The 22,136-nt window shown below is 44.5% G+C and overlaps 1 protein-coding gene across 7 annotated transcripts in view; it reads left to right on the top strand.

The window, feature by feature from the left end:
* The window catches only part of ARHGAP26 (Rho GTPase activating protein 26), a 419,232-nt gene extending 399,777 nt beyond the window's left edge, over window positions 1-19,455 (top strand). For 4 of the 7 annotated variants that reach the window (XM_079146081.1, XM_079146082.1, XM_079146085.1 and 1 more), the window contains 2 exons: window positions 4,579-4,670; window positions 13,621-19,455. In XM_079146081.1, coding sequence (XP_079002207.1) covers window positions 4,579-4,670; window positions 13,621-13,709 — 181 coding nt within the window. In that variant the 3' untranslated portion in view covers window positions 13,710-19,455. Of the gene's footprint in view, window positions 1-4,578; window positions 4,671-13,620 lie in introns of those variants that run through there. The other 3 variants (XM_079146083.1, XM_079146087.1, XM_079146086.1) reach the window with 1 other exon arrangement.
* The last annotated feature ends 2,681 nt before the right edge of the window (window positions 19,456-22,136 follow it).

The raw sequence follows: 22,136 nt of genomic DNA, 5'->3' as shown, positions 1-22,136 counted from the left end.
AGAGCCTGGCCCACTCCAGGTGTGGCGTGACTTGCTTCCTAGCCTTGTCCTGAAGGATGAGCAATGGAGACTTTTCGGTGTATTCTTTTTTCCTCATCCTAATAAATAAGGTTAAAATTCAGATCTTACAACTTCTGGACACTTGGGAGACATTTACATCCCAGGATGCCAGAGATGGCATGATTGTGCAGGTGAGACCACTCCTTGCCTTGTGAGGACCTGGACCACATTAAAATGACCGAGACAACTGCCTCCCAGAACGCTCACTTCCTTTTCAGAGAGACTTGAGCATTCGGAGAATGTGGCCCTTTCATTTCCATTGAAAGGGAGTAAATAACATATTGCCCCCTGGGACAGAATGGGTGAAGGACCTCAGACAATGGGATCATTCAGTTAAAAAAGAAATATGAAGTACTCTCTGCTTTGATGGTGTTGACTTTTTTGTGTCTCTGAGCTGTGGGGCCCTGTTGCTTGTCAGATATCTCCACCTCTCCACTCCTTTTCAGCTCCCAAAATATTTCCAAGGTTTTTTTGCTTTTGTTTTTTTCCCATCACTCCCTTCCACCTCCAGATTGACAGAGGACAGTGGCAACTAGCTGCTCATCTGGTGTGTGTGGGGTCATGGTTACTAAGTACTGTCCCCTCTGGTTGTTGTTAGAATAGCACCATTTGGATGATGTCCTTCCAAAGCCCTTCAGGAAGCTGCCATTTTGAAATAGGCAAAGCTGAGAAGGGCTTGGAATTGGCCCTCACTGAGCTCCATGGGTGTGCCACAGAGGGCACAAATGGGGACACAGCAAGAGAGAGAGCCCACCAGAGGAACAGAGAGGGCTACAGTCCCCTCCTTGCTATTGCAGTGTGCAGCCAAGAGGTGGGGGCATAAACCTATTAATCAGGTTCAGTGGGGCTTTCCCCTAGATCTATTTCCAAAACATGAAGCTTCAAATTTCCTTCTCTGGGCAGAGCTTTAAAAAAAATGCCGAATTAATAGCCCCATAAACTTCTAAATAATGTCTCCTCTAGAAATGGCTTCTTCTCCCTCTTCAGACCATTTTTTAGAGCTTGCTGTTTCAAGCGGGGATGAAGACATACAGACCCCGGAGGAGCATTCCCTTCACAGATCTCTTTTCTTTCACTCATCCACTCACCTTCTGAGGACCCCCTAGCCCCATACCCATGACTCGCATTTGTACTTGGGCCCCTGGAAATTGTGCCTTAATGATCTAGTCATTGTGGCCTGCCAGCCTAGCCGGCCCCGCCTCCCAACAGCGTGTACAACAGAGTGGGTTGTCATTTCTGCAAGCTTGCAAGGGCATTTGAGGGAAACTCCTCTGAGTGCTTTCCTGGCCTCGTGCCATGCTCAGAGGCAAAAATTAAAAGTAAACTAGCAGAAGGATCTAAACCTGTTCATGCCCTTGAAGGCCCAGCTGAGGGCTCAACAGTGCCGTGACAGGAGCAGCTGAAACCACCCCAGGCTGTCTTGTGTCCAGCGTTGAGGCACTGCCCACAGTAGGGAACCAAAGAGGCATGGCGAGGACTTTTTTTTTTTTTTAAATGATCAGAGCCCAGACCTACAGACACAACGTGCCCTATGAAAAGCAAACTCCTCAAGGCTTTTGAGAGGGAGTTGTGGGACCCTGGATCTGTTGGGTTGACAAACTTTTAAAAAGATAAGACTTTCACCTGGGTAGGGCTGCCAGATTTAGCAAATAAGATAAAAAATATGGCATACTTGGTTAAATTGGAATTGTAGGAAAACAAATAATTTTTAGTATATGTATGTCCTACATATACAAAAAAGTATTCATTGTTTACCTGAAATTCAAATTTAACTAGATTTCCTATATTTTATCTGGCAACCCTACCCTGGGGAACAAGAATTACTCCTTTTAAAAGTGCCCCTTCTAGGGTTGTAGCTCAGTGGTAGAGCACTTGCCTAGTGCACACAAAGCCCTGGGTTCCATCCCCAGCACTGCAAAAATAAATAAATTAATAAATAATAAATAAAGGCATCCCTCCCCTTTATTTTTTTTCCATTTGCATATCCTAAGGTGATAGAGGAGGCCTCAGGGGAAAGGACTGTCCCAAAGCCTGTCAGTCACCTACCTGTTCACTTGGAAGAAAAGCAAGCACATTTCCTGTTCTTTGTTTTTATTTTTAATGTGTTATTTTCTTGTATTTTCATTATTGAATTCCAAAAACCTAATATTAGTGGAAAGTTACTCCTTTTAAATGCTAACCTTACACACCTGAGACCATTCCCTGTTCTTTTTACCTGCAAATACCCCACCTGGTTTCCCTGACTTGCCCCCTTTTATCCCATTACCTTTATTTAATGAGGTTAATAATTAACCTCTGCAAAAATCCAGTCAGAGGGACCTTGCCTTCCCCATCTCCCTGAACTTTACCTGTGTACTCTGCCCTGTCCTCAAGAGGCAGTAATCCTGCCTCCAAACCTGGTCTCTAAGACCTTGGCTCCTGTGGCCTGGATTCTCCTTCCACCTTTGATGTCATGACAAGGTCCACTTACCTGTCAGGATGGGTCTGTGGCTGTTTTAGCAGTTTTCACTGCCAGGTGACTCCTCCTCCTCTCTGCTACACACCCTCTCAGAAAACAGGCTTTTTTTCCCCCTCCCCTTGGAAAGTTGCACATGAATGTTCAACACACAGACTTGGCTTAGTTAAATCAAAGAATGTGCCCCTTGTCCTGAACTTTATTCTTTAATGATAATTAGGCAGGAAGAGCCTTTTTCCACTTGGAGTTGGTGAATACAAAAGGCTCTCTCCTTTTTTCCCAATGGCCCCACTTCATTTTCTCCCACTTTCCCAATTTTTTCCCATCTGGCCATCATTTTTCTTAGCTACTAGAAAACCAGAGAGAAAAGCAGTAAACTGCTGTTGCCCTGGCAACAAATTCTGGATGACCGTTTACTCTGATCACCCTTCTGCACACAGACTTTTTAAGTGATTTTTTCCTTCAGTTTTCATGGAACCAAGATTGGAAGGCCTAGATGTTTGGCCCTAGTTTAGGTTTCCGTCCATCTATGGCTCTCATTTCACAGAGTAACACTGAATGTGGTGATGCCAAAGACACCGTGCCCCACCTGATTCTATATGACCATATCTGAGACCAGACCCTTCTTCAGCTAAGTCTCACACTGGGAGCTCCAGCTTTGTGGCCCCTTGAGGCTCTCCATTAGTCAGAGATAAAACAAATAGTGAACATCCCTTGAATAATTTTATAATTCAGAAGACCTCTTTACTCTTTTTCTTTTTTTCTTTTTTCCTGCCTCTAAACCTTTAAGAGCACCCCCTCAGATGATGTGAAGGAAGAAGATTATTTGTGGCAAATAAAGAGCCAACTTTTGACAAATGTCATTCCGAAGGTTTAGAAACCTATATAGATTGTTTGAATCTAGTTGGACATCAAAACCAAAATTGATAGAGGATAACAGAATTTACCAACTCTTGCAACCTACTCTCTGGAACACAGATTAGCACATTGTGACCTGTGGTGGGTCGAATAGTTTTTTTGTAAATAAAGTTTTATTAGAACACACCCACACTGATTCATTTGCATGGTATCTGTGGCTGCTTTCTTATGGCAGTGCAGCATTGAATAGTTGCAACAGAGACCATAGGACCAAAAAGCCTAAAGAATTTACTGCATGGTTCTTTGCAGAAAAAGTTTGCCAACCTCTGATCTGGTACCATGGTTCTCAGCCTTGACTGCATGAGAATCATAGGAAGAGTGACGCCCACCAAGTTTTTCTTTTTTTCTTTTTTCCTTTTTAATTCTGATAGCCATGTTAAATCTACAGTTTAGTAGAATCCAGACATCTGCAATTTTTAAATGCCCCTCAGGTACAATGAGTGTTTGCCAGCACTGACTGGACATGAGGACAAAAATAAAGCATCTTGTCCCCTCTCCCTTCTTGCTGCTCCCCACATTGGTGCACATGTGTGCTCATGCACACACATGTGTAACTGCTCCCATACACCTTTTCCATCCCCTGCCCACCCTGGTGGTTCCTGCTTTGGAATCCTGCCCCACCAGCAAGACCTAGCCTAGTGAAAATAAGGAACATCTGGGAAAAGGAAAGTCAGCCCGTGGCCGGGAGCCGAGACCTGGCTTTGCTGAAATTTCTCCTTCTTGACTGGCTGAGTGTTGCCAGCTTTCACGAGTGTTGAGAGTGTTCTCAGAGCAGCGTGGAAGTTCCTTCTTGCCCCTCTTCCCTCCCTCCCAACAAGGTACTCCTGCTCCAGAAGTGGGGCCCGGCTTGTCCTCCCACATTCAGCCATCAGAACTCCCAGGTGAAGTTTTAACATGGCACAAGGTGACCCCTCTCAGAGTGTGGTTTCTTGGAGCTTATGGTTTTACTCTGAATATTTCTCCTTTTTCTACTGTGACCTTTGCAACTGTCCCACCTCATGTTTTGCCATCTGGCTGCCTTGTCAGGCTCTTCCCACGAGTGAGAACTAGGTGGCCTTCAGGGAAAGGGAAGAAGAGAGAAAATATCTGGGGCTTTCTGAGGTTTGAAAAAAAAAAAAGTTAAATGAATTCTTTTCTTCACACAGCACACCATTCCGGAAGGCGAAGGCCTTGTACGCCTGCAAAGCTGAACATGACTCGGAGCTCTCGTTCACAGCAGGCACGGTCTTTGATAACGGTGAGTTTCTCGTCCCCTTGGAAAAATATGGGGGAAGCATGTGAATAACTGGCATTTTCCAGGTTTCTACCTAGGGAAAATCTCAATGCAGTGGTTAAGACCAAACCAAAATAAGAGAACAGAAACATGGTCTGAAGACATGATCAAGAATAGACAAGTAACCAGCAATTCATTGAGGTGTTATGAACCTAAATGAGATTTTGCCTACAAAGGACTCAACCCAGTGACCTGGCAGTAATTTCTGGAGTCTAGGTAGGGAGGGGTGAAACTGGAAGCAGTAGTGTACACTTTTAATCCCAGCTACTCAGAAGGCTGAGGCAGGAGGACTGCATGTTCAAGGCCAACTTGGGAAACTTAGCCAGACCTTGTCTCAAAATATAACAGAAAGCATTGGGGATGTAATTCAGTGGTAGAATGTGCCTAGGTTCAATCTCTAGTACCAGAAAAGAAAAAAGAAAGAAAAAGAGTCTGAGGGCTGCTCAAAGGGGTAAGACACAGAGGCTGAGGAACAGAAATGGGCTGCAACTGGTCAGGAGGTCAGGTGGAGGTGGAGACCAGCTGCTCGTGCCCTCTTCCTCTCATGTTTGCCCTCCCCAGCAGGCAAGACATATTCCCAGATGGCAGGGCATGTGGCAAGCTCTGGGGCAGTGAGGCTTACTGGATTCCTGCTCATCCTGTGCTTAACTTTTGGGAACATAAACTACCTCACAATTATGTTATCCTGCAAGCTTCTAGCTGTTCTGCTCCAGAATCCTGCTGTGAAAATGGATTCACAGCCCCCCATAAAACTGGGATCTGGTACTTGGCTTTACCCACCATTTTCTTGTGCCTTTTCATTTGTTTTTCTCCCTAAAAAATATTTTAAGTGATAATTGATGTCCTAATTTGCCATAGAGGCTTATCATTTGCCAAGAGAAAAATCTGGATTCTATGAAAAAGCCCATGTTTCTGTGACAGCTCAGCTTTCCCCATGTGAAGCTCTCCTTTGGAGTTTATTCTTCTGGATCTCTGGGCAAAGGGGGTCTGTCCCAAAGTAAGAAGGAAAGGCAGCTGCCTGGTTTCAGAAATTGGACATTTTTCTTTGCTGCCTCCCTGACCTCAGGTGAGATGGGGGCAAAGGTTTGGGAAAGGGTGTTTTTGTTGCTCAACACTCTCATCTTCACCAGTAGCCAGCATTGGTCCAGACCCCACCTCCTCCTGCCTGACTAAGAGCCAGCAATACAGGGCAGCCAAGGGGACCACATAGCCTCGGAGAATCTGAACTCTGAAGCCAGGCATACTGCAGGTCCCAGCTTGACCACTTTCTCTTGTGTGACCTCAAGCAATGACTTAACCTCTCTACACCCCAGTTTTCTTCTGTCATAGAAAGATGACACTGTGAGGAAATTGAGATAATACACATCATCTGTTTAAAATGGTACTTGTATTAGTCAGCTGGCCATCACTATGACAAAATACCTGAGGAAAAACAACTTAAAGGGGGAAAGATTAATTTTGGCTCATGATTTGAGCCTCCATTGTTCTGAATCTGTGGTGAAGCAGAATATTATGGTGAAGGGTTATGGTGGAGCTAAGTTGCTCACCTCATGGAAACCAGGAAGCAGAGAGAAAGAGAGAGAGAGTGGGGGGAATGAGCCAGGGACAGAATAAACCTTTCCCACACACATATTCCTACTTCCTCCAGCCTGGACCCACCTCATGTTTCCATCACCTCCTAACATGCCATCAACTGGGGACCAAGTCTTTAACACATGACTTTTGGGAGACACTAAAGATTCAAACCATAGTAGAACTTAACACATAATTAAGCATTTAATATCTTATCATTGGGATCATCATCATTCTCTGTTTTACAAAAAGGCCCTAATCCTCTCATCGTTCACAAGAACTGTTTCCTTTTTAGCCAGAATGGTCCAAACCTGCCTTTTGACTGGGCAGTAGGTGTTGCATCTTGACTCTATGGATCCTGGCTATACCTGGAAGGGCCTCACATTCCAAGCTGGAGCAAAAATGAGTTCCAGAGGCCCAACCCTTGACTTCGTCCACATCCACAAGGGCTGCCACTTGTGTGCTCAGCCTCTGTATTCTACTTTGTGGAGATGTTAATCAGTCATGGGCAGACAGAATAGGAAGCAACACAGACTTGGGGAAGGGGGCGATTCCCAGGTCACACTCAACTCTGGCCCTCCTGGGCCAGCAGGAGCAAGGCATAGCCCAGAACTGCATGTGGCCTGGTTGGCCTGCTGAGCCTATATTTCCCTTTATGGTTCTGAAACCTCAAAGCACTGTCCTTAAAACTTTGTTCTATTAACTTTCATTTGGGTGCTTTATAAATCAGAGTACACGAACCAGCCCCACCACCTCTGCTGTCAGCAGCTGGTGCTTTCAGGTCCCAGTAGACTGGCAGGTCACAGTGGGTCTGCTGAAGGCAGTCCCTGACCATGTCATCAGTGAGCATCCCCCTAATAGACCCAGCTATAACATGACAGTTTCTACAATTAAACAGAATGGGCTGCATTGCTTGGATTTCTGTCCCCTGCTGTTGGCAGGGGAGGGGTTTCTGCCCAGAGGTAAGCAGGTGTAAGAGAGCCTTACATTTGTGGGTGAACCCAGGAATTGAATTTCTGTGCTGCATGTTCCAGTTCCCTGCTTATGTAGGCAAGGGATCATCATATTCCTCTCAGCTATTCACCCTGAGCACACAGGAGACCCCTGATGAGGTTGCTTTAAACTATCAAATGGAGTGTATGTGCTTGCATGTCTAAGCTGTGATTCCTTTTATTGAGTGAGGTCTTTTTCCATTTTTAAAATACCTTCATTGAGATATCCACATACCATTATGATTTACTCATTTACAATGTACTATTCAGTGGTTTTTAGTATATTCAGAGTTGTACAACCACCATCTAATTCCAGGATATTTTCATCACCCTCTCCTGGAAAATTTCCACACCCCCTAGCAATCATACCACATTTACCCTAACCCTTCTCCTGCCAGCCCAACAGAACCACTAATCTATTTTCTGTCCCTATAGATTTGCCTGCTCTGGATATTTCTTTCTTCACTTTGTATAATGTTTTAAGGGTTGATCCATGTAGCCAATATCAGAACTTCATTCCTTTTGTGACCGAATAATGTTCCATTGTATGGATATACCACATTTTATTTAAACATTTATCAGTGGATGGACATGTCCTGTGTTTCCACTTTGGGCTGTTATGGGTATTACTGCTGTCCAAGTTCATGTACAAGATTTCTGAGGACGTATGTTTTCATTGGTCTTGGGAATATACCAGAGAATAGGATTCCCAGGTTACACACTAACTCTGTTTAACTGAGGAAGTGCCATATTGTTTTATAAGGAGCTTGCACCACTTTATATTCCTGCCTCCTTTCCTTGTGAAGTCTTCTTCTGAATTTAAATAGTTAACCAAAAAATATGACAAGAAAAGATACTTACATGATTTTAACTGCCAATTCCACTTCTCCCCAGCAGGGAGCTCTCTGCCTGGCAGGTTCTGTGACTACACCCACCCCAACTGGGTCATCATCATAAATCTCACAGTGATAAATGAGAACAGGAGAGAAGTTTGGTTGACCGAGTCCGAGGCCTTACCCAAGCCTTTCTGTGATCTCCGGGAGTCATGGCAGAGTTCACTGACCCTAGTTTGTTTTTAACCAGCAATGCCAGTGACCTTTCCAATTCCCTAAAGAGCAGTGCCAAATTAAACCCGAAAGAAAACACCTCTTGGTGTTAACTGAGCTGCAGTCAAAGATGGAACTAATGAAATGTTAAGCCACTTTTTAGATTGGTTTGGCTGATAACATTTTATTAGGTCCTATTTTCATTAGGTTCCTTCACCTCTATAGGAAAAAATCAGGCATTACAGGAGAAAAAAAACTAGTGATGGGTTAAACAAAAGGGTCTTTTTCCCTTTTCTCTCTTTAGTTGGTTTACTGCTGGAGGTATTAGTTGAGGGCTGTTTAACTTGGATGCTCTGTAGCTGCCAAATGAAATCATCACACCAACAGAAGAGAGTTTCCTAATGACAGGTTTAGAAGGCACGTGGGCTCCTCTGTGTCGTGTGTATGTTGTGCTTCTTGTATTTTTATTTTCAGGAATAAGGAGGAGGAGGAGGGAGGGGCACACAGAGGCAAAAGGCTGCTGTTTCGTAAGGATTGATCTCTCAGTCTTGGACTCCAAGACTGTGCTGTGACTCCAGCAGCTGCTTTGTCAGCCCTTGGACTTTGGTCAGTGGGGGGATGGGCGCACAGTACTCGGAAATAACTCCAGTGTTAGCCCTTGCCAATCTACTAGGAAACTGTGCGCTTCACCAGGAGCACCTCAGACAGTAACTGGAAAGAGAAATACCTCGTGTTCTCAAGAACATTAGTCATCTGGAAGCAATGTGATTAGCAGTACCTGGAAAATTCACATGGCAGTCACTAAATTGGGTTCTTGGGATACTTTCATCAAGATCTGAGATGAGCTGCAGCCCGTCGTGGGGCGCACAGTGTGCAGCACCCGTGCTGGCCAGGGTTGTCCCAGGTGCTGCTCGTCCATGGAGGGCATCCTCACCAGGGAGCCATCAAGCTGCCCAGGAAGTGGGGTTCTTTGGGGAGACTCTCTCAGCCTCCCTCACTGTCTCCACTGCCATACCCAAGCCTGGGCCACCTCCACTTCTCACCTGGGAATTTCCACCAGCCACCTAACAGGTCTGGTCACTTTCACTCTTTCCCCCTTAACCCATTCTCTCTGTTGCAGCCGTGGTCTTCAAAACATGGAACTCACATCATGTTATTCCCCTACTTCCAGTGACCCAGCAGCCTCCCAGTGCTCTGGGAATTATTTACGAGGCTCTCTGTGGCCCAGCTCCTGCCCTTCTGACTTCCTCTCTCCCTCACTTGACATGCTGCAGGTCACCTTTATGTTCTGAAATAGGGTTGGCAAACTATGACCTGCCAGTCAAATCCAGCCCGGCACCTGTTTTTAGAAATAAAGCTTTATTGGAACACAGCCAACCATGCTTTTTTTTTTTTTTTTTTTTTTTAAATGACATATTACCTGTGGCACTACAGTGGCAGAGTTGAGCAGAGACACATATGATACATATACTATCAGGCTCTTTATGAAAAATTTGCCAACCACTTTTCAAATGACCCCAAACTCTTGCATAGCTGAGGACCTTGGTACTTGTATTACCACCTCCTAAGCTGACTTCTTTTGGATCATTCAGTTTTTAGCTTTTTGAGCTCCTCCCTCACTACCCAGATCCCTGTCCCAGTCTCTCTCTTCTCTTAGCACTACCTGAAATGATATGCTTATTTATTGATTGATTATCTCTTCCTGAGAGTAGACTCTGGTCTCCTTGTTCTATACTACAGACAAGGACAATGTCTGGCACACAGTAGGTGCTCGATTGTTAAATGAGTAAATGCATTTCAACCACACAGAGGTCCACATCTCTTCCAGTTAAGGTGTCTTCCCCCAGGGACAGCCAGCCATTAGTGATCTTACATACTTGCCCCAGTCCACAGTGAGCTAAGGAGGGGAGGGCACTTGAGGTGTATGCGCAGGGATGTAGGGCATAGCCAGGGAGATCGGGTGGCAGGAAGCACACCCATGTCAGCCGTACCTTGTATTTATTATATGCTTGGTGAGCTGGAGGGCTGCTCAGGCCGACTACATCAACATCTCCAGAGTTTCTGTGGCACGCTGGACACTGATGCAATTCAGAGTGTGGACGTCGGTGCAGTTCAGCCCACCAAGCCCTTACAGAGCATCATCAGCATTGAGATCAAAGACCAAAGCAGTAGAGCTGAAGACCACAGACTCTTGGGTCAGGTGTTCTAGGCTCCGATGTACCTCCATTACCTACCAGCTGTGTAATTTTGGACACGATACTTCACCTTATTGAACCTCAGTTTCTCATTGGTAAAATGAGGATCCTAGCAGAACCATCCCCACAGTCACTCTGAAGATGAAAGGAGGTGATTTAGTAAAGCACTTATCAGCAGAGGGTCTACCACTTAGCATGTATTCAACACATGTCATCATTCTGGCCTTTAAAGGAGCACATTCTGTGGTTGAATAGAGGCAGGACATAGTGGGAAAGAGCTTGGTCTCTGGAATCAGACAAGTTGTGTTCACATTTTGTTTCCACTACTAAGACCATGTACAAATTAATTCAGCCCTCTGGGCCTTGCTTCCTCATCAGTAAAATAGGGGTGATGATAATACAAGCTAGGAGAGAGAAGGTCAGATAATCAATATATCTAAAAATCTGAGTGCACGACTGCTCCATAGCATTGCCAAGTGTTCCACCAGGCAGGGGGAGTTACTGAAGGTCATTGAGCCAGGGAGTGCTATAACACAAACCAAAACTCACTAAGAAACTCGATAGATAAGCAAAGCTTCACATTTCAGCAGTTTATTAATAGGACCCCAAAACACTACACAGGATATACTGTGAGTCTTCTAGGAGTCAGGAGGAGGGAGCAAGCTGGTGGAAATGATTCTACTTAGGAAGGAGCAGGGGCTTCAGCTGAGCCTCAGAGTGATGATAGGAAACTGATGACATTTGGAAAAAGGGGCATCTGGGGCTGCCTCCATCCGTTAGTGAAAACTTGTGTTTTAATTTTTATTTCCATTTTTATTACACAGGCATTTTTGCACAGAAAAGTCATAGTTCTTCTATGCACCAGTTAACATACAGGTTCCTGGGCCCTATTTCCAGAGATTCTTCATTAGTCCATTTGATGGGGCCCAAGCATCTGCAGCATGCAGGTGGTGATGGTGCACATGATCTGCCACCACTCTCTCATAAGCCCTTGACTTGAAGACTCCATTGCATTAGCAGACTGACCCAAAGCCTGCTGCATCCCCTGCTGTGCCATGTGACATATCTCTTGGCCTCCAGTTTGAAGGGCCTCCCTTGTCCCCTCTGATTCTTCCCTTAATCTGCAGATTACATTTCTAGTATTTGCAGATGTTACTACCTCAGTACCTGTGCTGTTTGAACAGCTGACCAGGTAGGGAGACACGTCTGCAGAAGGTGAACTTGGTGTGCCCCGTGTACTAACAACTCAGCCAGGAGCTGTGCTGTGAAGCTAGAAAGGTCTTTTTGTTGTTTTTTTATTTTTTTTAGTTGGTTGATTTTTTTCTTTCTAGGCCTTTCATTTGGGAGAATAGGTTTGACTTGTTCATTTTGATTCTAAACATCTGAGGCTTCCAGATGCCTTGCAGGGTGTGGAGAGCCGACCCTCACCCAGGTTTGGCTAGGAGGCAGTCTGGTCAGCTAGCCCACATGACTGGCCAAGTGATGCACAGACCCCCCAACTAATCTGTACCAAGTATTTATGATGTGCCTGCCCTGTGCAGAGTGCTTCACCCATGTTGTCTCCTTTAATCAACACAAGAAGGGGAAAGATTTTATTGTCACCGCTTCGTAGGCGCAGAACCAGAAGTGATGTTGGCAGCTTCAGCTGGGCGGGTGGGCAGAGGGCAGGTCTTTGTGGGTGCTATTTAGGGGTGACCTGGGAGCTTTGATGACTGGAGAGGCCAGGTGGCTTTTAAGTTGTGTGTGTTCTTCCATGGCACTTCTCTCCAGACTCTTCCTTGTCGGGTTGCCATGGATCTGAAGTATCCTTGCTTACTTCAGCTTTATTCTCAAAACCTAGTGAGAAGAAATTGTGCAGGATTTTGGAGGCCAAAGAATAGACATGTGACCTTGTGTTTTCCTAAGGAAGCATCTGAAGCGTGTACATGTTTGACATTGATCTTCTCTAAGCCTCAGGGCCTGTCCTTTTGCTCCCTCCCTATTTGCTTCCTTTGCTTTCTGTTTTTGCTTCTTTTCCTATAAACCGAAAGTAGAATTATATAGTAGTGTTGGGGCGGAAATGCTTTTCTAAAACAAGCTCAGGAAGTTACTTAATTAGCCCAGGAAGGGAACAGGGGGAAATTCATTTTTTCCAAACAATCTCATGTAATTGGAGTTTTCCTAATACATTAAGAGTGAATGCCCTGCCACGCCCCAGAGATCTGCGTGCCACCCCCCCCCACCGCCCCGTTCACAAATGCAAACACCTCCCACCTCCTAGTCCCACAGCTTCTTCTTTCTTCCTTCCTGCTATTGACTACTTTGCAGACTCAGCTGGATTTTTCTATAATCTTTATCATACCACAGTGGTTTCCATGGAGATGAATTGTGATGTCACAGAAATGGATCTGTGTTCTTTGGATATTGAAAAATCACAGGGGCAGTAACTTTGAAAGTCTCCTAGAAGGAAGAAGAGAACAGCTTTCAGACTTGTGTATAGGAAGGGGAAAATTTCTAGAGTTCAGGAAAGAAAAGTAAAGATGTGGGTGGAACAGACAGTGCACTCAAAGGCTGCAAAATGAAAAACAAAGAAAAAGAAAATGGAATTTACAAGGAAGATAGAAGCAGAGAGTAAGGATTTGAAGAAAAATAAAATGCATGATGAAAAGCTAGGTATCAGTAAAGACTAGTTCTTAGCAGTCCTTATGGGCACTCTACTTGGTATACAGTTGATACTGAGTAGATAAGATGGATGGTGCATGGATAGATGGTTGCATAAATGGATGGAGCACCCAACTGTTGACCTCTAACCTAAAAAGTACAAATCCATCACTTAGAGTTGAAACCAGTATCTTCACAAAGTGCTTCAAACCCCTAAAATTACATGCAAAAATTTTAATGTCTGTGTCAGTTTCTTTTTTTGTTGTGGAAAAATTTCAGAACACCCTTCATCACAAGGTTGTTATCCCATGGAAGGTTAAGAACCTTTGGTTAATCGGGCCCCAGAATTATAGAGCATAACAAGTGGTTGCACTCACTCCCCACACTTCCTCACACACACAGCACACACCCAGCACCTGCTCCATGTGTAACGTCATTTCTTCTCACCCTCTCTCCCCTTCCCCAACAGTTCATCCATCTCAGGAGCCTGGCTGGTTGGAGGGGACTCTGAATGGAAAGACTGGCCTCATCCCTGAGAACTACGTGGAGTTTCTCTAACCATGGGCCCCAGCAGAACTGCTGAGCTTTACATGGTATCCATGACAACCGCTGATTCCAGTGTTGTAGGCCAGTTCTCATTGCCACTGAGAAAAGCAGGAAGACTGACTCCAATGCTACCTGTCGACATGAATGTTTCTGGGAACTCACGTCACCCATCTCCACGATCATCTCAGCTGATGAGAGGCAATACTGGAAGAAGCAGAAGGCAATCAACAGAGGAGGCCATTTGATTTTGCTAACTTAAGAGAAAGGCTTGCAAAGCCATTTTCTCATGAGTGCCCTAAATAGGAAGCACTGATTTTGTTTCAACAGTCGTTCAAACCCCCAACCTTCTAAAAGAGGAAGTAAGATAGATGCAGTCCCCATGAGCACACAGCATAGCTAAGTTTGACAGAGCAGAGCAAAGAAACTGACACCAGGGTTCGGGCTGGGTCCCTTGCTTTTGTTTACAACAGTTGCTCTTTCTGTCCTGCCTCTAATTCTGAAGACCCACAGTGCTGCAGACAGCTGGGTCTGTCTGCTTGCATGCAGGATGGAGAGGGTTACAGCTCTGTTTATATAAAATCCAATCTTTCACCATCTCCAAAGCAGCCATTGGCCCATCATCAGCAAAATTCAGTCCATTCCTCTTATGCAAAGGAGCATGCACACCCCCTCCTGAGCTGGAAACTTCTCTGCCATTGAGGGCTGCCATCACCTAGTAACCATGGCAACCCAACCTACTCTAAAACCAAACCAAAAAAAGAACACACACCTCTTTGCATGACACAATTCCTCCCTCCCCATTTTTTGAATGGTCTTCCAACAACCTGGAGCAGAGGATCAAGGAATTAGGGTCATCTGCTTGGGGTGAACAGGATGGCAACTGGAGACTGTTGCTTTTCTGATGAATTTCAGAGGCATCAGGATATATTTGGAGCAAACTCTAGTAATGTCTTGAGATTACACATAGGCTTAATATTTCTGTTCTTCATAGAACTTATTTGCCTTCTAGAGGGTAAGATGCCTCCTTCCCAGTGGGTGACCATCTGACTAGTTCATCGTGTTTCCCATTCACTTGGTCCTTCTCGGTCACTAGTCTCCACCCCTGCCCTTGGTGATGACCACCTCTGGCCCTGCTGCAGTGCTTTGGCTGCTTAGTGCTGGTGCCCTGTGGTTTTCAGGAATGCTTCCCAAGTTAACTCTATGGTCTGTAGTTTAAAAAGACATCTACATTCTCTGCTACCCAGAAAAAGGGAATTATTTCTCAGGCGTTTGAGTCATGAGATTAATAGCGTAGGCCATTGTGATTCAGGAAGACACCAAAAGTTGGGGCACGGGCGCTGGAATGGGTACCTTCTAAGAAAGGGAATTTCCTACTCAGAAGGCTGGGTCTTGTGGAAGACTGTCTTGGATGGGGAAGTTCCACCTGGACATTTCAAACTCACATGGCTTCCAAAGAACAGAGTCACCGTATCTTCCACATGTGAATATTCTTACAAGAAGGACTCTGGAAAGACAAACTATAAAACGCCAAGCTCACTGGGAGCCTCTTGGATGGCAGCATTGCTCCAGCGTGTCCTGTTTCTGGAATTCCGTTAGGGACCTCTAATGAAGAAGAAAAGAAAAACTTGAATTGTGTTGAATTACTGTATCTTTTTCTTTCTTTTTTTTTTTTTTTTAAGATAAACTTGTAAATAGAGTGATTTGAAATACTATATGGCAAAGTTTTATATTTGATATTCTTTAAGCTAGTTGCTTCACATGTTTAGGCTGTGATTGCTGAACAAGTGTGTTTCAGAGTGAGAGAAAGGAGGCAAGGTGGAAGAGTCAAGGTCATTGTCCACTCTGGCCTGGCAGGAGAAGATATCCTCATGCGCCTGCTCTCTGTTGGCTCCTGTTGGTGGGTACAGCAGATCGAAGTGTTTCAGTCTTCTCTATTCTACTTGTGTTTTTGAGCATTCCTTGGGCTTTGGATTTGGAGATGGAAAGGGCATGTTCAGGCAATGCGATTTTCTAAGAATGCCCATATTAACAGTAAGCTGGAGCTCAGGATTTAAATAATTAGGTCGAGGGGTGAGATTTTTTATTTTTTTGTTTTTGTTTTGGCTTGTCTTGTGTTTTTATTCTCAGGTGTATCTCTTGGCACCCCAAAGTATTAGGACAGAAGGAGATGGGACACTTGGTTTACTCCTTACTTTCCTCTGCATCCTCTAAGGCTTCATACACTAGGCCACTCTAGTTTGTAAATTGTGTGTCTTTAAGTTTAAAACAAAAGAGCCAGCTGCTCAGAATCTCTAGTTCTTGATGTGCTGCTGCTTCCCCTCTCCTCCTGCTCTCTTTTACCTCTAGATTCCCTGTGACCCCCCAAATAAGAAAAAAGAGGGATTAGATTGTGCCATTAAGATTTTCAAGATGGCTTTGAAGCTAACGGAGTTTGTGATTCACTATTCAGTTTATCAGCTCAAGGATTATGCAACTGATGTGAAGGAACTCACCAGAAGCAAGTGAGACATCACCCTTGAATCAAAGAACAAGAATTAAGCATGGACAAGACCGAGACAGGATTCAAGAAAGCTATTGTTGAAAACCTAAGGAGAAAAGGAACATACTAATAGGTGCCCAACCTGTTCCTTGTGAACTTGGGAACAAGTCGGGAGATTGCATGCAGGCTTATTTACATATCACTGTGCTTTCCATATTGAAAGAGCCCAGAGTGATGCTTTCCATGCTTCTATTGTTTTCATTTGTCACCTGCCCCTACATACCTGGAGTTAATGTGGAGGAACAGAAGGCCGAGGCCCTTCCTTGGGGAGTTTTCTTGGTGGAACACACTATATAGCCACTCGGCCCCAGCTTGAGTACTTGGAAGCATGTCCTTCCCCGCTGAGTTGGCCCTAATTGAAGTTTCTACCAATGGAATCTTTTAGGCAGACACTTCCAGCTTCCCTGAAAGCATATTGGGCCTATGACAGCTGTTCTGTGTGTCTCTTCCCCTATCCAGGCTTCCCTCCCCATTCACTGAAGAACTAGAGAAACTGTTCAGAATGTGAACCAACAAGTAGGAAGGAACTTTAAGATTAAAATGAATTTTAAGCTGGGTACAGTGGCGCATGCCTGTAATCCCAGTGGTTTAGGAGGCCTAAGCAGGAGAATCTCAAGTTTGAAGCCAGCCTCAGCAACTTAGTGAGGCCATAAGCAACTTAGTGAGACCCTGTGTCAAAAAAAAAAAAAAAAAAAAAAGGTGGGGGTGGCGGAGAATGTGTCTCAGTGCTTAAATGCCCAGAGTTCAATCCCAGGTACAAACAAACAAAAACAAAATTTTAGTCTCTTCATTATTCGGGCCTCCCACCCCTAACTCTTTCTGCTTGAATAGGGAACTCTAAGGTAGATTAGGGAAATGAATTGATATCAGAGAAGATCATTGATGAGGATCCCAAAGCTTTTCTTGGAGCCTTGAGTTTCCTTTGTAAGACCCAGGGATCAGTTACTTGCAGCCTGAATCTTTGAGGAGTATCAAACTCTGCCTTTCTCAACTCCTGCAGGCACTCCGAGGAGCCCACAGCTAAACAATGCCATGGCAGGAGAAGATAACTTGCTTCAAATCCCTGCCCCCAGGCAAAATCCTGACTTGTGCAAGACTAATGGAATTCCAGTTTTTCCAAATAAACATGTTAAGGGTGGACCCTGTGCCATACCTGCAGCTCAAAGGAAAGTCCTTCTGTCATCTGAGTTTGTCCCCCAAAATGGTTACACTGAAAGCTCTCTCTTAACTACAGAGGCGTTAATGTTTGAGGAGCAGGGAAGCAGAAAGGATGCTGCAGGTGACCATTTATTGGTGCCTTTGTTCCTCTGACTTCTGTTTCTAAAAGCAAGTTTGGATCAGAGTTTTATATAATGGAACTCCCAGGTGTGCCAGTGGCCACCATGTCACCATTTTCTGCTCTATATTGAATGTTTTATGAGCAACTTTATTCCCCAAGTAGGTAGCCAGCACTGAAGGAACCAAAGCTTCTTAGCTGCCTGGCTTTCAGAGGAATGTCCTAGGTATTCTGTCTAGGGAGTTATCTATCATCTCTGGCAAAGTTGACAGTAATCAATTATGCTGACAGTCCTGCCCCACATCCTTTTAAAGTCAGCCAGGTGCCCTCTCACACACACACCCTGTGCTGGTGTTTAAAAAATGTATCTTGTACTCAACTGTGTTTGGCAGTCACACTGATCTTCTGGGTGCTGAACCACTTCTCCACACTTGTAGCATCAAAATGACAACAGCACAGAGCAGGAAACCTTGCACAATCCTGCAGCATGCCTGAGACACTCCAGCAAGTAATAATTAGCTTTCTTCCTTTTGCCGCCTACAGTACTTGTCTAACTGAAGAGCTTCCCAAAGCAGACAGAGAGGCCACATAGAGAATCCAGATGTAATTCAGAGCCAGCCCTTGCTGAAATGTGTCTCTCATGGAAGCACCTGTGTTCCTGAGAGAAAAAGTATTGCATGTAAAGTAACACCAGGACCAGGGAGAGTGGTGAACTGTACTGAGAAACACTGGATTATTTTAGAGGGATAAAATATTGTTTTTAATGGAGAGGGAAAAAACTATAGAAAAATTTCATAACTAGTATTTTTACAAAAGCTTGGCAGGCAGGACATTAAAAGTGAAAGTATCTTTCAATATGGAGTGCTTTAGAGAGCAGACAGCACAGTCCTAGACCCATGGAAGGATAATAGTTTAAACATTGGTCAAAATTCACATTAGTATTGATAAACAAAATGCCCGAGTTCCCTGGAGCAGCCCTGCTGAGGCTATGACAGTCTGTCATTCTACATCATTCATTTCTACAGAGTTGTCCAAGTGGACACTTACAAGCAGCTTTCTTGGTTATCCAGATGCCAGGATCAACCTTGTATCTGTGAAAAGATATATCTCATGATTCTAAGGTATATATGTATGCATTTGTGTGTGTGTGTGTGTGTGTGTGTGTGTGTGTGTGTGCGTTCGCGCGCGCGTAGACTCACAAAGACCCACATGAGGAGGCTGTTGATTGCCTAGCAAAAGATCAAAGATGTAAATTAAGTGCCATTTAAAAACTGTGTTCATATTTATCAGGTAGTAGTATCTGCAGCTATGTTCCTTCTTAACTTATTAAAAGTCATGTTGAAAAAAAGATCAGTTCCATAAAAACTTAGTAGCAAATGCTAGGCTAGTGTTCAAAAACACTCTAAAAGACATTGTGTCCATATTTTGGGAAAGAAGCTATTTGCATGTTTAATTCATAATTTAGATTACCTCTGAGTATACTGTAAAATGCTGTGTGATATAATATCAATAAAGTACTTATAAAATGGCACTTTAATGTTTTCTTTAAAAAAAAGCAAAGAATGTACTGTTTTAAACTTCAATATTGAATATTGACTGGTACAGAGAACCAGTTTCCATAATTAAAAAGTAATCTGTGATAGGATAGAACTTTTCCCCTATTATTAGAAAAACATTTTACTGTGTTCAGACTTTTTAAAAAAATGTGCTTTGGTGTCATATGTGTATCTATAAAGAACACACAACTTGGGTCAAGCAGCCTCTGAAACTCGGTGTTCTTCCATTTGCTTGGTTATGTGACAATCGCTTTGAAATAAGTGGAAGTATGACTTTTGAATTAAATGACTTTTCCATTTGGTGGTATGTTTGTTTGAGTTTCTGATAGTTTTGGCTCAAAACATTTTAATATTTCTTCCAATAAACATGTAGACTGTGATCAAAGATCATAAGTTGGGGCTCCTGCAGTTGTTTTTTGGTGTGTTTGTTTTTACCGTGCTGGGGATGGAACCCAGGGCCTCAGACATGGCTGACAAGTGCTCTACCACTGAGCCACGTCCCCAAGCCGCCTGCAGTTATTGGTGACAAAGAGAGGGCTGATTTTTTAAAGAGCTCTGAGGAGCTTTATTTCCATTTTGGAAGAGGTCAAATGCTAGTACACTTAGAACATGGACTAATCGGGTATTTTACACAATGAAGCCCCCAAAAGTCATATCTCACATAACATTTCTGACTTTGTTTCTCAGAGTACACATTGTTTTATTTTTCCTTAATTCAGCATTCTGATCAACTGTTCTCCAGAACTTCATGAATACAGTGTAGAATAGGCAAAAAGTCAGAACACAAGCAGACCAGCCCATAGTCCTGAGTCTTCTTAGTCCTCGTACCCCTTCCAAGAGCATCCCGCGCTGCAGCCTAGAAGCTTCTGCTGCAAGCTCAGCAGCCTCACTGACCTCTCAAGGAGGGAGTTTGGGGAAGCCAGAGCTGTGGGGACTGAGGTGAGGGTTCTGACTTCAGCTGCTTGCCTGGGGGAGGAGCAAGAGATGTGAGGCTCCCTTGGTGCCTGAGTCTCCAGAGGTGACTGTGTGGGTGCACCTGAGCTGCCTGTATTGTTCTCCTTGGCTAATGACTTCAGATGCTGCTTTGCCTCTGTGAGCAGCTCCTGCTGCCCTCCCTAGTTTGCATGCTCCTCTGGAAAACTCCCAGCACCTGAAGCTTTCTGCCTGAGCATGGCACACATATGTATCTGACATGGTTGTGGAGAGGATGAAATATGGTAAGCAAATCTTATCTATGGCCTTGGCCTTCCCAGCAGACTCCCCAGTCACTTCAATTCTCACATCTTCCTAACATGAAAGATTTTCATTTTCATTTTGCTTTTAGCAGCCACTCAGAGCAGAGATCAAACTGTCACGTCCTGTGGTTTACTTGGTATTTTTCACTTGTTAGTTCTGGCTGCATGATTATTTATAAGAGCACACCGGTTAGAAATGGCCTTGATTGACACTTGAAATTAGGTAAATGTTAGACAGTGGGTGTGAAGAAAGATTTTCTCAGACCCCAAACCTGCTTGCTCTTGAGAATTATGTCATGGCTCTAATTTCTTCTTTTCTCGGTTCTTTCTCAACCTCCACTCAGATACCACATATCTCTCCTACCCCGATGTGTCAATGTCATTGGCTTGCCCTCCTTTTAATAGCACTAAGCTAAGCTGCAACTAATTAACTGTGCTGAGCTAGTCAGTGTCGGCGGCTCCCCCTGCACAGCAGCCAAGGGAGGTTCTGACAATGCGCTCACTGCTTGGGGCCCCAAGGCTCCCGGCATGGGCGACTTCCAGGAGCTGTCCTCAGGAGGGGCATGCACACGCCTGGGTGCATCCCCAGACCACCCAACCATGCTACCCAGCCAGCATCTGATGGTTCGTACAGACCAGAGCAGGAAGGCTTTCAGTTGAAGTGATCAAAACCAAGACCCGCCACGTCCACGGCACTTGGCAGTTCCCATCGCACTGTGTATCGCTCCAGTTTCACGTGTGATTGGCCCCGGAGGCTGGCCGCAGTCTGTCAGCTCAAACCCAGGTACCTCCCAGGGCTTTGGCCAACTTTCAAGTGCAGCCTTGAATTCCCACATCCTTTCTTCGGGTACATTTTACCCTCCAGGTCTTGTGCCCACCCTAAAGTTCTCAGATATGTTTGACACTGTGGCCACACATCCTTTTTGCATTTTGTGGGGGTAGGTTATTGGAAAGATTTTTTTTTTTTCACTATTAACTATTTTTTTTTTTTTGGTAGCTTCCTCTGCGAAAAAGAAATGGGGTCATGATACCTTGCCTTTGTGATGTGAAATGAAGGAATGGCTCTGTTTTCCCATCTTTTTTTCTATCACACCATTTTTCTCCTTCATAATACCTTTTTTTTGGTACTGGGGATTAACCCAGTACCCAGTGCCTAACCACTGAGCTACATCCCAGACCTTTTTATTTTTTATTTTGAGACAGGCCCTTACTAAATTGCTGAGACTGGCCTTTAATTTACAATCCTCCAGCCACAGCCTCCCGAGTCTGAGATTACAGGCATGCACCACCATGCCAGCCTTCCTTTGTAATACTTTCTATTTATAATTTATTTGCCATTTGTAAGAAAATGTTCAAAAGCTGTCCTTCTTTAGCAAGGACAGAGACCTGGTCTTGTTCATCCATCTCTACCCAGCACCCAGGCAGGGCCTGGCACACAGGGGCCATGTAGCACCTGAGTATGCTAAACAAATAAAAGAGTCAAGTGGGAAAGCACTGTCTTCCTTCCCGTTTTACTCTACAGTTATGGTTGAAAAAAAGAAACTGAGTATCATTAGATTTGGGTACCTGAGCGCAGTGTAACTGTGACCCTTGGCAAAACACTGTGTGTTCATGAGCTGGGATTGAGGCCTGTTGGAGCAAGACTCCCCACCCTCCACTCAGGCACAAACAGCCACATTCTTTCCCAGCTTCCTTGGCTGGTGTTCGGCACAGGAAATCATCTGGAGAACAGGCTAAACCCAGAGCCAAAAGACCCTTAACTGTCATCCGGGTTACTTACGGGTTATTTTATGAACCTCATACCAAGCTGGAAGCTAGCCTTCAAGCAAAACC

This window comes from Sciurus vulgaris (genome assembly GCF_902686455.1).
Source record: "Sciurus vulgaris genome assembly, chromosome: 6".
NCBI classification, from domain to species: domain Eukaryota; kingdom Metazoa; phylum Chordata; class Mammalia; order Rodentia; family Sciuridae; genus Sciurus; species Sciurus vulgaris.
The sequence above is the reverse complement of the archived record's forward strand: the minus strand, read 5'-3'. Positions and strand labels throughout refer to the sequence as shown.